The sequence below is a fragment of the Lathyrus oleraceus genome, chromosome 7 (genome assembly GCF_024323335.1).
Source record: "Lathyrus oleraceus cultivar Zhongwan6 chromosome 7, CAAS_Psat_ZW6_1.0, whole genome shotgun sequence".
Classification (NCBI taxonomy): domain Eukaryota; kingdom Viridiplantae; phylum Streptophyta; class Magnoliopsida; order Fabales; family Fabaceae; genus Lathyrus; species Lathyrus oleraceus.
In genome coordinates, this window is record NC_066585.1 from 177,816,286 (window position 1) to 177,829,247 (window position 12,962).

Consider the following 12,962-nt stretch of genomic DNA (forward strand, 5'->3'; position numbering starts at 1 on the left):
TCATCTTTCATGGACCCTTCACAAATATATCACTATAAAATAAAATGAAAGATACTAAGATTTATGATGGTTCAATTGTTTTACAAATAATAATAATAATAATAATAAAAAAGTCATTTCAAATTACATAATACCAATTAAATTACCACATATGTACAACTTCATTTTTTTTATCTAATAGAAATAACCAACTTAAGTATGATTTTTTGAAGGAATAAATATGGATACGTTTACTAATTACAAGACTTGAAAAAAAATACATTAACCTAATATAAAACAATTGAAACGCTAAAATGATAACACTCAACTTTATGAATGAAAAAAAAGAGAGAAAAGAATAAAAGCAATTGCCACATGGTAAACCATGTATCTCATTCTGTGACTGGGAAAAATGAGAGAAACATTTGTGATCCACAAGTTCCACATCATGACAATAAACTTGAATTGCTGAGGTGGCCAAACGATTCATACTCACACAATTCATATATTCCATTCACGTATGATTCCAACACCATATCCAAATCCTTTCGTTTTCTTCTATCGTTCACCTCTCTTCTTCCCAACTCTACGTGTTTCTTTCTCCTCCTCCATTTTCTAACGCACTCCTTCCGGTCACATTTTAAAGCTTTTTTCTCTGTGTCTTGGTTTTGAATTTAAATGCAAATGAACTTCCCCAAATTTGCTTTTGTTACTTTCTAATTAACCACTGCCACCATGTTGGAGTCTTTATTATCTTGTTCCCAAACTCTCAAGGTAACTTCAATCTTACCAAAATTGGAGTATGTTGCTTCTCAATCTTGTGCATATTCCAATTTGAATTTCTTGTTGTTTTGAATTTTCTCTGCAGGGATATGACTTGACCAAACAAACTAGTCCCGGTTATTCTCGCGCCGCTTCGCGAATTTGTAGAAGTTCTAATCAAGTTCCGTTTCTATGTCATGGTAGTACTGTATCAGAGAAATTCAATAGAAGAACGTCTCTGGATGTTCCTTCATTTTCTGGTTGGAAATTATCCTATTTCTCTAAGTATAGGCCGTTAAGGTGGGAACGGTTACAAGCAAATGCTACATATGATGTTGCTGGCGCGGTTGAAGTTGTCAATGATTTAGGATTGGATACTCTTACTTTCTTGGCTGTTACTGTTTTTATCGTCCCGTCGTTCAAGTTTATTAAAGCTAGTCCTGTAAGACTTTGTTAATTGTGATGATATGATGTTATTGACTCATGCATGTGTGTGATTGAAATGAATTTGATTGTTGTTGTTTTCAGATACTTGGTTTCTTCCTTGCTGGGGTGGTGCTTAATCAGTTTGGTTTAATTAGGAACCTTGAAGATGTTAAAGTTTTGTCGGAATGGGGGATTCTTTTCTTGGTAAGATAAATCTCAGTAATGTGCCGTTGCTGCTACTCTTGTTGTTGCTGTTGATATATTTTTTTAGCATTGGTCTAAAATTTCAGCCATTGGCCCATTTTACTTTACAAAATTTCAACAATAATATTGCTTGAACCTAAACTTGGATCATAGAAGTAGCACTTTTGCTGTTAAGTTCACGTACCTTCGGAGACAAGGTAGCAAACACTCGCAGTGGTATATGATAAGAGGTTTTTGAAGAACTTCCTATAACTATAGAATATAAGTATGAAATACCCGTATTCTTGTCATGGTGATAATCTTCGGGAATAGTTCTCAAAATATGGCATGTAGTTATTCTGAAGTAATGTTTATTTCTTTTCAGCTGTTTGAGATGGGTTTAGAACTTTCACTAGCACGTTTGAAAGCTCTTGCAAAGTATGCGTTTGGAATGGGATTGACTCAGGTATGATGTTTTGGAAGTGACTATGGGTATGTAAAGGGAATTTTTTAAGCCATTTCACTCGGTTTACTCATTGCTTAACATAGATGTTTGCTATTAATTTATTACACTTAGTTATTCGATCTTCATAATTGCTCTACAACTTCTAAGGGACAATATTAGTTTCTTATTTAATATTTATAAAATTACATCTTCATCTTTATTGTCCTTATTTCATATTTTAATAGCCATTCCAACAATTTTGAAGGTTTTACTATCTACTTTAGCATTCACTGCTTTTGAGCTTCCACCAAATGGGGCTGTTGGAACTAAAATTTTGGAATTCCTTTTCCACTCAAGGTCTGATCTGGTAAGATCTATATCTATCATTTTTTGTTTGTTTCTTGTATGTATTTTTTCATTATTGTGAACTACAGTCATTTTGGCGAGAGACATACAGAAATAACAGAACATGCACATGCAGATACAGACACTTCAAATAAGAATGTTTTTTTTTTTTTTGCGTGTACAGAAGTTTAGGGGAATGGGATATATTTCTATTGTTGATTTTCATAGTAAGTATCCATTGACACCTGTCTTTTAGATAATATTCTAGAATATTTTCTTACTCTCTTGGGAAGGGAAGCACATTTTGTGAGGATAGAGTCTAACTCCGTCTATAAGAGTGATGGATTTTTGTGTACATGAATTGTGTTGGAACTAGAGCTATTATAGCATTATTTATATTGATGATCCATTTAAGCTTCAAATGTGCTTAAAAGCTTTGATTTTTTAATAATGAAGCTTCTAAATTATTTATGTTTGATTCATAAAAACTATTCAAACACCCTTTTCTAAAACTTGAGTCTTTATAGGCTAAGTGGTTCCCACTTCCTTGACACTTTACAAGGTTCTAGTTGTGAATGCTACATCATCCTTTCTGCGTAAGTTAACAATTAACACCACAGTTCAAAGCGGTGTTTGATAGAGTCCAATGGCATTACTTAAATGGGGTTTTGTGTAAAGTCATTCTTAGAAATATGGCTGTAGACCTACACCCAACAGCTCTTTCATGACTGTTTGATAAGACAGATAATAATTATAGTTTGGGTTGCAAATGTGTGGTATCGAGACAACTAGAAGAAGATTCTTGCTTGAATCTTTAACTTATTTTGAGATCTTATTTATAGGTGAACATCAGAAGTGTCGACGAAGCTGTGGTGATTGGGGCTGCTCTCTCTCTGTCATCTTCTGCATTTGTTCTACAGGTATTTGTGATATTGAATGTATTTGAAATTTAAAATAAGCAAGACATTGTGTGATATGTGACACTTAACATGGACACTGTAACTTATCATGCATGTACATGCTTGTAGCTTCTTGCAGAGAAAGGAGAGCTTCCTACAAGGCTTGGTTCAGCAACTCTTGGGATACTTCTTTTGCAGGTTTTTGTCTTGTACTCTTGCTTGGTTACATCCTCTTCATCTACAAGTATGTAGTTTTTTAATCACAAAAACATTGGTCAAGTCAATGATATTTTTAGGTTAAATGTTGATATATTCTGATATACCCACTAGATTGATAAGTATGGTGTCAGTAAACAAAAGCTCTGGTTTAATTAACTCTGTTCTTTTTCTACTGCTTGTTATCTACAGGACATAGCTGTTGTCCCTCTTTTGGTTATACTTCCAGTACTTGAGAGCCAGGTGAGCTGTAAATTGCAAATAATGTTAACATGTATCTCATACTTTATATTTTTTTACAGCTGTTTTGGTTGCTTCTTTATAGACTGGGAGATTAACAGTTTTAGGTCTACTAGATCTCTTTATTGTGCTTTGACATACATGCAGAAACATATATTTTTTTGTTTGGTGATGATATTTACTGTATTCAGAATGTATGTTAGTATATGGGTCTGTCATTTGAAGCTTGGTATATGTGCTGGTTTCGTGTGTACAACACTTGCAAGTATTATATTTCCAATGATTAACTAAGTTGGTTGTTTCTTACTATCAGATGTATCAAGTTATGTATTGATTGTTCACCCAATACTATCTTATTTCTCATTCTAGACTATGACTGAGGAAAGTATTTGGCCCATGCTTGCTCAAGAAAGTCTGAAGGCATTAGGTGGATTGGGTCTGCTTTCATTTGGAGCAAAGTATATCCTCAGAAGAGTTTTTGAGGTATGATGGAATATATTTCACAAAGGAAGTTATCCAAAAAATTAATTGCTTCCAAATCCAAACTCATTTTTGATATGTTCTAGTTAATAAAGTGTTGGTGAAATTCAGGTTGTTGCAGATACAAGAAGTTCAGAGGCTTTTGTTGCTCTTTGCTTGCTGACTATTGCTGGGACTTCACTACTCACACAGAAACTGGGCTTCAGTGATACGGTTCAATATTTTTCAACGCACAGTGTTTCATTTTTGGGTTGACTATGGAATTATGGAAAATCCTTAAACTGAATACCCGTGTGATAATTGTATGCAATGTCGCCATGCAGCTTGGAGCATTTTTAGCTGGGGCAATCCTAGCAGAGACAAATTTCAGAACCCAGATTGAAGCGGACATACGACCATTTAGAGGCTTGCTGCTCGGATTGTTTTTTCTAACTACAGGGACTTCCATTGACATGCAGGTAGACATGATTATCATTTATGATATAAATGACATAGTTATAATGTCTTTCTTTGCAGTGTTGTTTATTAATTGGGCTGTTGTAACTTGTATCTATATGTATATATACAATCTTAGTTATAAACTAGATATTATAGTGGCACTTTTTTGGGTGGGGATTTAGTGCTTGTTTGGATTATTGGATGCCAGTCCAAACACAGTTAGTGGCCCAAGATTTTGATCACCTATGATATAGCATTTTAGTAAATCAAAACAAACTGAAAGTGTATTTTTTTTTTTTGGATAATTTTGAATTCTCAAGTAATTTACTTATATTTTCTAGAAGCAGGGTCACTCACGCACCTTTTTATGATATAGCTCAAGAGGCCGAGTTGTCCAAGCCTCGAAATGGCTCTACTTTGGACATTCTAATTGTGCAGAGTTTCACTTCACCCATCCCGCTCAAGACTAAAAATCTGGAGTATGAACTAGTGCATGTGGTCTAGTGACAGCATCTGTTCACGCCAGGGATTAGACGTAAAGAGCGTTGAAAAATATAAATGTTCCAAGAACAAAAAATAGGATATACTCTGACACCATGCATTAAGTAACATATATCATACCAGCTTGATTTTAGCATGAAATTATGAAATACACCCACCCATCCTGCATATGAAACTACATATGTCAGTCTGTGTTCCACTGTATAGTTATTGTTATTAATTTTGCTGCAGGTTCTCTTGCGAGAGTGGCCAAATGTACTTGCGCTCTTGGCGGGTTTAATTACGATCAAAACACTGATCATAACTGCGATTGGTCCTCGTGTTGGCCTTACTTTACAAGAAAGTGTAAGAATAGGATTGCTTCTATCACAAGGAGGAGAGTTCGGATTTGTAGTATTCTCTTTGGCGAATAGGTGAGCAAATATTTAAACTATCACATTGATGCTGTTTGAGTGAGAATACTGAGTTCGTTCTTATATGTAAAATTTGTGGTTTCTTGTAAACAGACTTGGGGTGCTTCCACTTGAGCTCAACAAGCTGCTCATCATTGTTGTTGTATTGTCAATGGCGCTAACCCCGTTTCTGAATGAAGCTGGAAGGAGGGCTGCTAGCTTTATTGAAGACCGATCCGATGACGAGAATGTATGCCTTTTCATGTGTTGAAGTTATGATTTTGGAAGCTTTTTCCACATACACGACATGTATATAAGGATTGTGAGAACGATTATCAGTAGCCATGGCGGTTAATGGTGTATTATTTAAAATGAAAAATCCCGTATAAGAAATATAACGAAAGAATACAAGTACAACATAATTCACACGATATATCAGTAGTAGGTTGTAAAAGCACAAGTTTTGCACTGGATTTCATGCATCAACTTCTTTTCACTTAATAATTATTTTATTAACTTAAAAGAGATGTTAAAAATATGTGATCAGTCTAATGCTATGTGATTTCATTTTAACTGCAAGATACATTTGCTGAGTACCAATTTATTTGCAGAAAGAGAAAGATTCTGATATGGTTAATTTCGATGTCAACGAACCTGTTGTCGTCCTTGGATTTGGACAAATGGGCCAGGTAGGTTGATCAATACATTGCAAAACCTGTAATTTCTGTTTCCCATTTTTAAATGTTCACTTTTTGTTTCTTATATAAAGGTCCTTGCCAATTTGCTGTCCAACCCAATGGCTTCAGAAGGAGATAGTGATGCAATAGGATGGCCTTATGTGGTATTTGATATTGACGCCAGGGTTGTAAAGGTTAGTGCATTTGAGTATTGTGCATAGCAATTTCGATGTCTACTAGTACTTGCATAGGACTTCTTCCTTTTTGCAGGAGTTGTTTAATTTTAAAATTCTTATGTAGAAATATGTTGTTTAGAATATCTCAAATATGGTATTGAGGAGTGAAGTCTTGAGACACCCTCTTTGATGTCTTACAAGTTATATAAAAATATAAGCTTCTTTTAATGAAGAAACTCTATTTATATTTGCACCCAATGCACAGGTTTCTCTTAAAAATACATAATTTCACAAACCTTGTAAGTGGTATGTGATAAACATTTAGAAGTGGCAACAGAGAATTGACTCATCAATCACTTATCATCTCTATGTTCTTAGCTTTTACTTATCTTTGTTTTATCAAGATAATGAATGCTTTCTTTGATAACATTTCTTACCCTTCATATTGGAATCTCTTTCATCCACCATTCATTTAATTTTTTTCTCCCATCATTAACAGGAAGGTAGAAAACTTGGTTTTCCTATTATTTACGGGGATGGATCAAGTCCAGGTGTTCTTCAATCTGCCGGTATCTCATCTCCAAAAGCTATCATGATTATGCTCACTGAGAAGAAGAAATCAGTTGAAGCTGTTCAGAGGCTACGATTGGCTTTTCCTGCAGTAATAATCTTTTCCCCAATGCCAACCCTACCTCCATTCCCCGCTTCGTTTATTATGTCTAACTTATCATGTGGTAGAAAATGTATACACCTAAGAAGGAGAATTTAGTGGCTTTTTCTAATTAAAAGAAACCATGATAATATGATATAGCTAGCTTTTTCTCAAATTAAAAGAAACCATGATAAAATGAATAGCTTTTTTACTCTTGTATACAACATACTCCCAGTTTTTCACACACAATATTAAAAACATTAAGAACTTGTACCACTTAGGTCAAGTATGTGAAGTTGATTGATAATTTTATTCTGTTTGATATACTTTATCTTTCTTTATTTCTGTTATCATATCGTGTTTTAATTGCTTACTATATGATGAAACTCCTAAGGTTCCAATATATGCCAGAGCTCGAGATCTAAAACATCTTTTAGATCTAAAGAAAGCAGGTGCGACGGATGCCACTATGGAAAATGCAGAGGTATTGTCAAAAATTTCTTTATCTCTCCTGCCAATAGTTGGAGTTTGTAACAACGGTTGTTCACTTTCAGTGGAAACTGCAGCTAAATATTAAGTTTATTCTTGCAGACTAGTTTACAACTTGGTTCGAAGTTGCTGAAAGGCCTGGGGATGATGTCCGATGATGTAGCATTTTTGAGCCAGCTTGTTAGAGACTCTATGGAGCAACAAGCAGAGGTAGCAGTCAGCCTACCAGATTATCGAGAAACAAAGATTATGGAACCACTGCAGGTACTTCAAGACAACACTGATATCATGTGCAGTTTCTCCATTTTTAATTTTATTTTCTACAATGTTATGGATAGAATTGCTGTAATATTAACTAGTATAAGATGAAACCGTTGTGTTTACCTTTTAAGGTGAGAGTTGCTGATATAAAGGAGTCACGCGTTCCCGTGGCAACTACTACACCAAAATATGAATTATCAGTACAGAACCAGAAAGATCAAGCTTCGTTGAGTAGGATTCAGAAGGAAGCAGATCCTGAAGAAGAAGATTATGAACTAAATCAAGCTGTTAAATTTGAAGGAAATGGTGCTTCATTTAGCAAACAAGATATTGAAGAAAGCTCAAAGGTTGGATCTCAAGATGATTTAGGACAGCAGAATCTTCTGGAGCCATGAATCCCTTCCCATACTACTATGGAGGAACCCTGACAATGTAGGCAAGGACTTCCTCCCATTAATTTTGCGCCTCTAACCCTGTAAGTTTAGAAAGATTTGAGAAAGTTCAAAATCCATTTTTATTGCAGAGCTAACAGTATATGTATAGAAAATGTCTCATTAAGAGTTTGTAGAACAACATCATTCAAACTGAGATGCACATTTCAATTCTTTGAAGACCATAAAATGTATAGTGACTTTATTATATGATGATGAAAATAATGTATATTTCTTGCGCGCCTACTTCAACATGTTAATCAGCTTTAGAGTTTGAAATATGGCAACGCACAATCAACACCTATTGTAAGAACAGGCACTCTTAGGAATAGATAAAATTGTGCACTAATATTACCATGGTTGCATTGTATTTTTCAATAAAACTAGTTAAATATATAATAAATTATAAAAATATCAAAAACTACTGATATATAAACAAAAAGTGTTCAAAACTATTAATAAAACACTTTTAAACCTATAAAAAAATTAAAGTTAGAAAAAGAAAATGAGATTTTTTTGTTTGAAATAACCAACTTTTTTCTCAAATTATACACTAAAATAATTATGTTTTTAATTTATTTATCAAATTAACCATGTTTTATGTAAAATGTAAAATGTGGGAGCATATGATATTTAGAATGACGTATGCATGTAAAATGTAAGAGCATGCGTCATTGCAATTGACGCATACATGTAAAATATAAGAGTATGCATTACTGCAATTAACGAATGCATGTAAAAATAAATAAAGGAGTAGTCGCATGCATGCACCATTGCATGTAGCGAATTAGCATGCATATGCCACCACTCTTGGTGACGCCTGAGTTCAACTTGATAATGCATTCCTGGTGACGTCTGAGTACAACTTGATAATGCATACACCATAGCAAATGGCGTCTTGGTCTTTTTTTTGAAAAGTAGTTATATTGATAAATAATTTAAAATTGTAATTATTTTATATTATTCTTGACAAAAGTGATTATTTAAAAAAACTCAAAAAATGATATAACAAATCATCTATTAAAAACTAACGAATTGCTACTATTAAATAAAATGGTGAAAGATAAGAAATAAAACTTCTTTTTATTAAAAAAAACTGCACATTTGATTTCTAATATTGTATAGACATTCAATTTAAATTTAATAAATTAGAATGTTGTGTAATTAATTTAGACAGATAAAAAATCTCATTTAATGTGCCAAAAATTAATAAAATAATTAATATTTTTTTTCTAAAAATGTTTTATTCTGACAAAAGAAATTTTGTCGTCCCCTTTTCATTTCTACCTAACCTTTGGTTTAGGGTTCCATCTGCATATCCATGACATCATAGTACATGCATTTGCATTGAGAAACTCAAGATTATAGATTCAAGGGCCTTGATTACACAAAGCATGGATTGGAGCCCTACCATTTCATTTATGGGGTACATTCAAGATTGAAGTTCATCTGATCATTCATGGGGTTTCATTGGTTGGTTCGGCAATTCATCAGAGGTCTACTTGTTCATGATCCCCATGCTTTGATCAAGGGGCATTCATAAAGGGGTTACAATCTGCTACTTGGTTAAGTATTCATTTGCTTGGTTTTTCTTATTTGGATTTCAAGTCTTGAAACATGGCATGTTTCATCTGGTTTAAGAATATTTAGTTATTCAGTCAAGTCCATATTCAGTTCAGTCCATGTTCAGTTCATTGTATCAAGTCAACAGTCAATCCAGTCCATAATCATTTCAACAGTTCATTTCATTTCATTCAGGGTCAATTCAAATATCCAATTTCACTCATATCATGTTCTTTTCATCACAAGTATCCATGTTCATTGCAAAGATTCCATATTTTGGCCAATTTTTGTTACAATTGACTTTTAGTCAACAATTGACTTTTTAGTTAACAAGTTGACCAAAGTCAACTGACCCCCTGAGTCCATTTTCAGTAAATTTCATCATGTTTCATCGTTAAAATGCATGTTCCCGTGTTTTTTCATACCTAAGAGGCTAGGTCCATTTCTTGGTCCGTTTCTAGGTTGGACCAACAAATGGACCGCCTTTTGAACCAAGGGACCAGGTCCAAAACCTGGTCAGACCAGCAAACGGATCAACACTTGGACCTACACTTTTTTTCAATTTTTCAACCATCATATTTCATTTCTTTTCCACATATTCCATTTAAACCAAATTCCATCCAATTTACATGCATTCAGTAATTCCATTCAAGTCAAATACATTGCATTTCAATTCAAATCTATTCAATTTCCAAAATACATTCACTCACACATAAACTCATACAAACTGTAATTCTGGTATTCATATATCAAATGTCGTATGCGATGTCATGACACTAATACCAGGATTTCACACAACAATAATAATGAGGATGTTAAAATGCATTGCTGAAAGTAAATAACACATATGATTGATAACCTAGTTCGGTGTAACTACACCTACATCTGGGGGAATCCAAGTAAGGAAGGAAACCCACTATAATAGTATTAGTTTGAAGACCTCAGTAAACAATCTCCTATTTATAATCTTCGCACCTATTGGAAAATATAGATAAAAGTTGTAATATTTTATTCGCCAGTCTTAGGATGGTTTATATAGTGAAGATACAATTATTACAATTGTTTTCTCCTTAATGGAGAATAAAGAAAAATAAAGATAGTATTAAAGACAATAATAAAATCGGAAGTAATATATTTTCCAACACCCCCCTCAAGTTGGTGCATAGATATCTATCATGCCTAACTTGTCTATCAAATACTCAAAAGTAGGTCTTGCCAAAATTTTGGTTAGGATATCCGCAGTTTGTTGACTTGAAGTCACGAAGGGTAGACATATGATTCCAGCATCTAACTTCTCCTTTATGAAGTGTCAATCAATCTCGATATGCTTGGTTCTGTCATATTGAACTGGATTATGAGCTATGCTAATAGCATCTTTACTGTCAGAGTACAATTTCAATGGAAGCTCAATTTTCATCTTAAGTTCTTCTAGGACTCTAAGGATCCATAATACTTCACAAATACCTTGAGACATAGCTCTAAACTCTGCCTATGCACTACTCCTTGCTACAACTCCTTGTTTCTTGCTTCTCCATGTCACGAGATTACCCCAAGCATAGGTACAATATCCAGAGGTTGATCTTCTATCTGTGATTGAACCTGCCCAATCGGCATTTGTGAAGATAGACACATTTTTTTCACTAGTCTTTTTAAAAAATAATCCTTTTCCAGGATTTCCCTTCAAATATCTCAGTATCCTATAGACTGCCTCAAGATGTTCCTCGAAAGGAGAATGCATAAAATGACTCATTACACTAACTGAGAAAGCAATATCAGGTCGGATGTGTGACAAATAAATCAGTTTCCCAACCAATCTTTGATATCTCCCAGTATCAATAAAAACATTACCTTCTCCCCAAAGTTTAGCCTTAGGATCCATAAGGGTGTCTGCAGGACGACATCCACTCATTCCTGTTTCTTTCAACAAGTCTATAATGTATTTCTGCTGTGAAACCACAATATCATTTTTTGACCGAGCAACCTCCATACCTAGAAAATATCTCATGAATCCCAGGTCCTTGATATCAAAGTCTACTTCCAATTTCTCTTTTACTATTGCCATTTCCACTATATCGTCTCTAGTAAGGACAATATCATCAACATAAACAATCGGGACAACAACTTTCCCATTGTGGGAGAATTTTGTGAACAAGGTGTGGTCAGCCTGTCCCTGGATGTACCCTTGTTTCTTTATGGACTGAGTGAATTTTTTAAACCAAGCTCTAGGGGACTGCTTTAATCCATACAAAGACTTGTTTAGTTTGCACACATTTGATCCAAATTTGTTTTCAAATCCAAAAGGAATGTCCATATATACTTCTTCTTTTAGATCGCCATTAAGAAAGACATTCTTAACATCTAACTGATGCAAAGGCCAATCCATGTTAGCAGCAAGAGACAAAAGAATTCTGACAGTGTTCAATTTTGCAACAGGAGCAAATGTCTCTGAGTAATTTATACCATAGGTCTGAGTAAAGCCTTTAGCCACCAAGCGAGCCTTGTACCTTTCAATTGACCCATCTGAATTATACTTCACAGTAAACACCCATTTACATCCAACTGTCTTCTTGCCATCTGCTAGTGACGTAACACTCCAAGTTTTGTTCTTTTCAAGAGCTTTCATCTCCTCAAGTACAACTTCCCTCCACTTTGGAATTTCTAGAGCAACATGTACACTTTTTGGAATTTCTACACTAGACAATTTTCAAGTGAAGGCATACATAGATGAAGACAAATTTGAATATGATATAAAATTGGACATGAGATGTTTAGTGCAAGATCTGACAGGTCTTCTAATGGCAACAGGATCATCTATATCAGGATATAAAATACGACTCTCAGAAACAGAGATAGACTTACCTTTTCTTTTGTTAGGAAATTAATCATTCCCCGGTTCAGATTCCTGACAGTGTTGAGATGTGGACTTGCCCTTTCCTTTATGGTGCTTTTCACAAAAACCTTTCATTTCCAAGTCCTGTTTCCTAATTCAAATTTGTTGTGTTAAAGTGACTCATTATTTTGTGGCATTTCAATTAGATTATCATTATCATCGTTTTCAGGATTCTCATTGTTTTCTACAAGAGAAAATGTAGGCTCGGATTCACAAGGTTCCTTACTCATGACAGAAGTAGGATCAGACAAAGAATCATGACCATTTTATGTTGGTGCAGGAGTAAGAATCTTAGAATTTTGTGATATTGGCAAAGATAAGTTATTTAAAAAACTCATGTCCTCAATTTGAAACGAGTCTTCGTTTATCTCCCCTCCTTAAAGATGAGTGTCATCAAAAAATGGTTTATTTTCAAAGAATGTAACATCCATAGTGACAAACACTTTCTTATTTTTTGGATAAAAACATTTATATCCTTTTTTGGTTGGGGAGTATCCAACAAAGACACATTTTATAG

General features: G+C 34.2%; 2 protein-coding genes across 2 annotated transcripts; one reads left to right on the forward strand and one right to left on the reverse strand.

The window, feature by feature from the left end:
• The first annotated feature begins 384 nt into the window (after window positions 1–384).
• LOC127101388 (K(+) efflux antiporter 3, chloroplastic) lies at window positions 385–8,238 on the forward strand. The gene is made up of 19 exons (XM_051038778.1): window positions 385–753; window positions 848–1,183; window positions 1,270–1,371; window positions 1,736–1,816; window positions 2,061–2,162; window positions 2,983–3,060; window positions 3,169–3,237; window positions 3,448–3,498; window positions 3,865–3,978; window positions 4,087–4,188; window positions 4,299–4,433; window positions 5,146–5,327; window positions 5,421–5,556; window positions 5,918–5,995; window positions 6,076–6,177; window positions 6,659–6,820; window positions 7,206–7,295; window positions 7,403–7,564; window positions 7,693–8,238. Exons 1-19 carry the CDS (start codon window positions 715–717, stop codon window positions 7,954–7,956), a joined length of 2,385 nt encoding a protein of 794 aa, XP_050894735.1. The 5' UTR covers window positions 385–714; the 3' UTR covers window positions 7,957–8,238.
• A 2,806-nt stretch (window positions 8,239–11,044) lies between these two features.
• Window positions 11,045–12,675, reverse strand: LOC127102744 (uncharacterized mitochondrial protein AtMg00810-like). The gene is made up of 3 exons (XM_051040082.1): window positions 12,566–12,675; window positions 12,060–12,248; window positions 11,045–11,633 (listed from the first exon to the last, which is right to left on the reverse strand). Exons 1-3 carry the CDS (start codon window positions 12,673–12,675, stop codon window positions 11,045–11,047), a joined length of 888 nt encoding a protein of 295 aa, XP_050896039.1.
• Window positions 12,676–12,962: the final 287 nt, after the last annotated feature.

Coding starts and splice junctions, on each gene's coding strand:
- LOC127101388 (XM_051038778.1), top strand. CDS start 715: ATGTTGGAGTCTTTATTATCTTGTTCCCAAACTCTCAAG. Junction 3,238..3,447: donor TTGGGATACTTCTTTTGCAG/GTTTTTGTCTTG, acceptor TGTTATCTACAG/GACATAGCTGTTGTCCCTCT. Junction 5,328..5,420: donor GTATTCTCTTTGGCGAATAG/GTGAGCAAATAT, acceptor TCTTGTAAACAG/ACTTGGGGTGCTTCCACTTG.
- LOC127102744 (XM_051040082.1), bottom strand. CDS start 12,675: ATGAGTAAGGAACCTTGTGAATCCGAGCCTACATTTTCTCTTGTAGAA. Junction 12,249..12,565: donor GAAATGCCACAAAATAATGA/GTCACTTTAACA, acceptor AAAATTGTCTAG/TGTAGAAATTCCAAAAAGTG. Junction 11,634..12,059: donor TCAGATGGGTCAATTGAAAG/GTACAAGGCTCG, acceptor TGTCCTTACTAG/AGACGATATAGTGGAAATGG.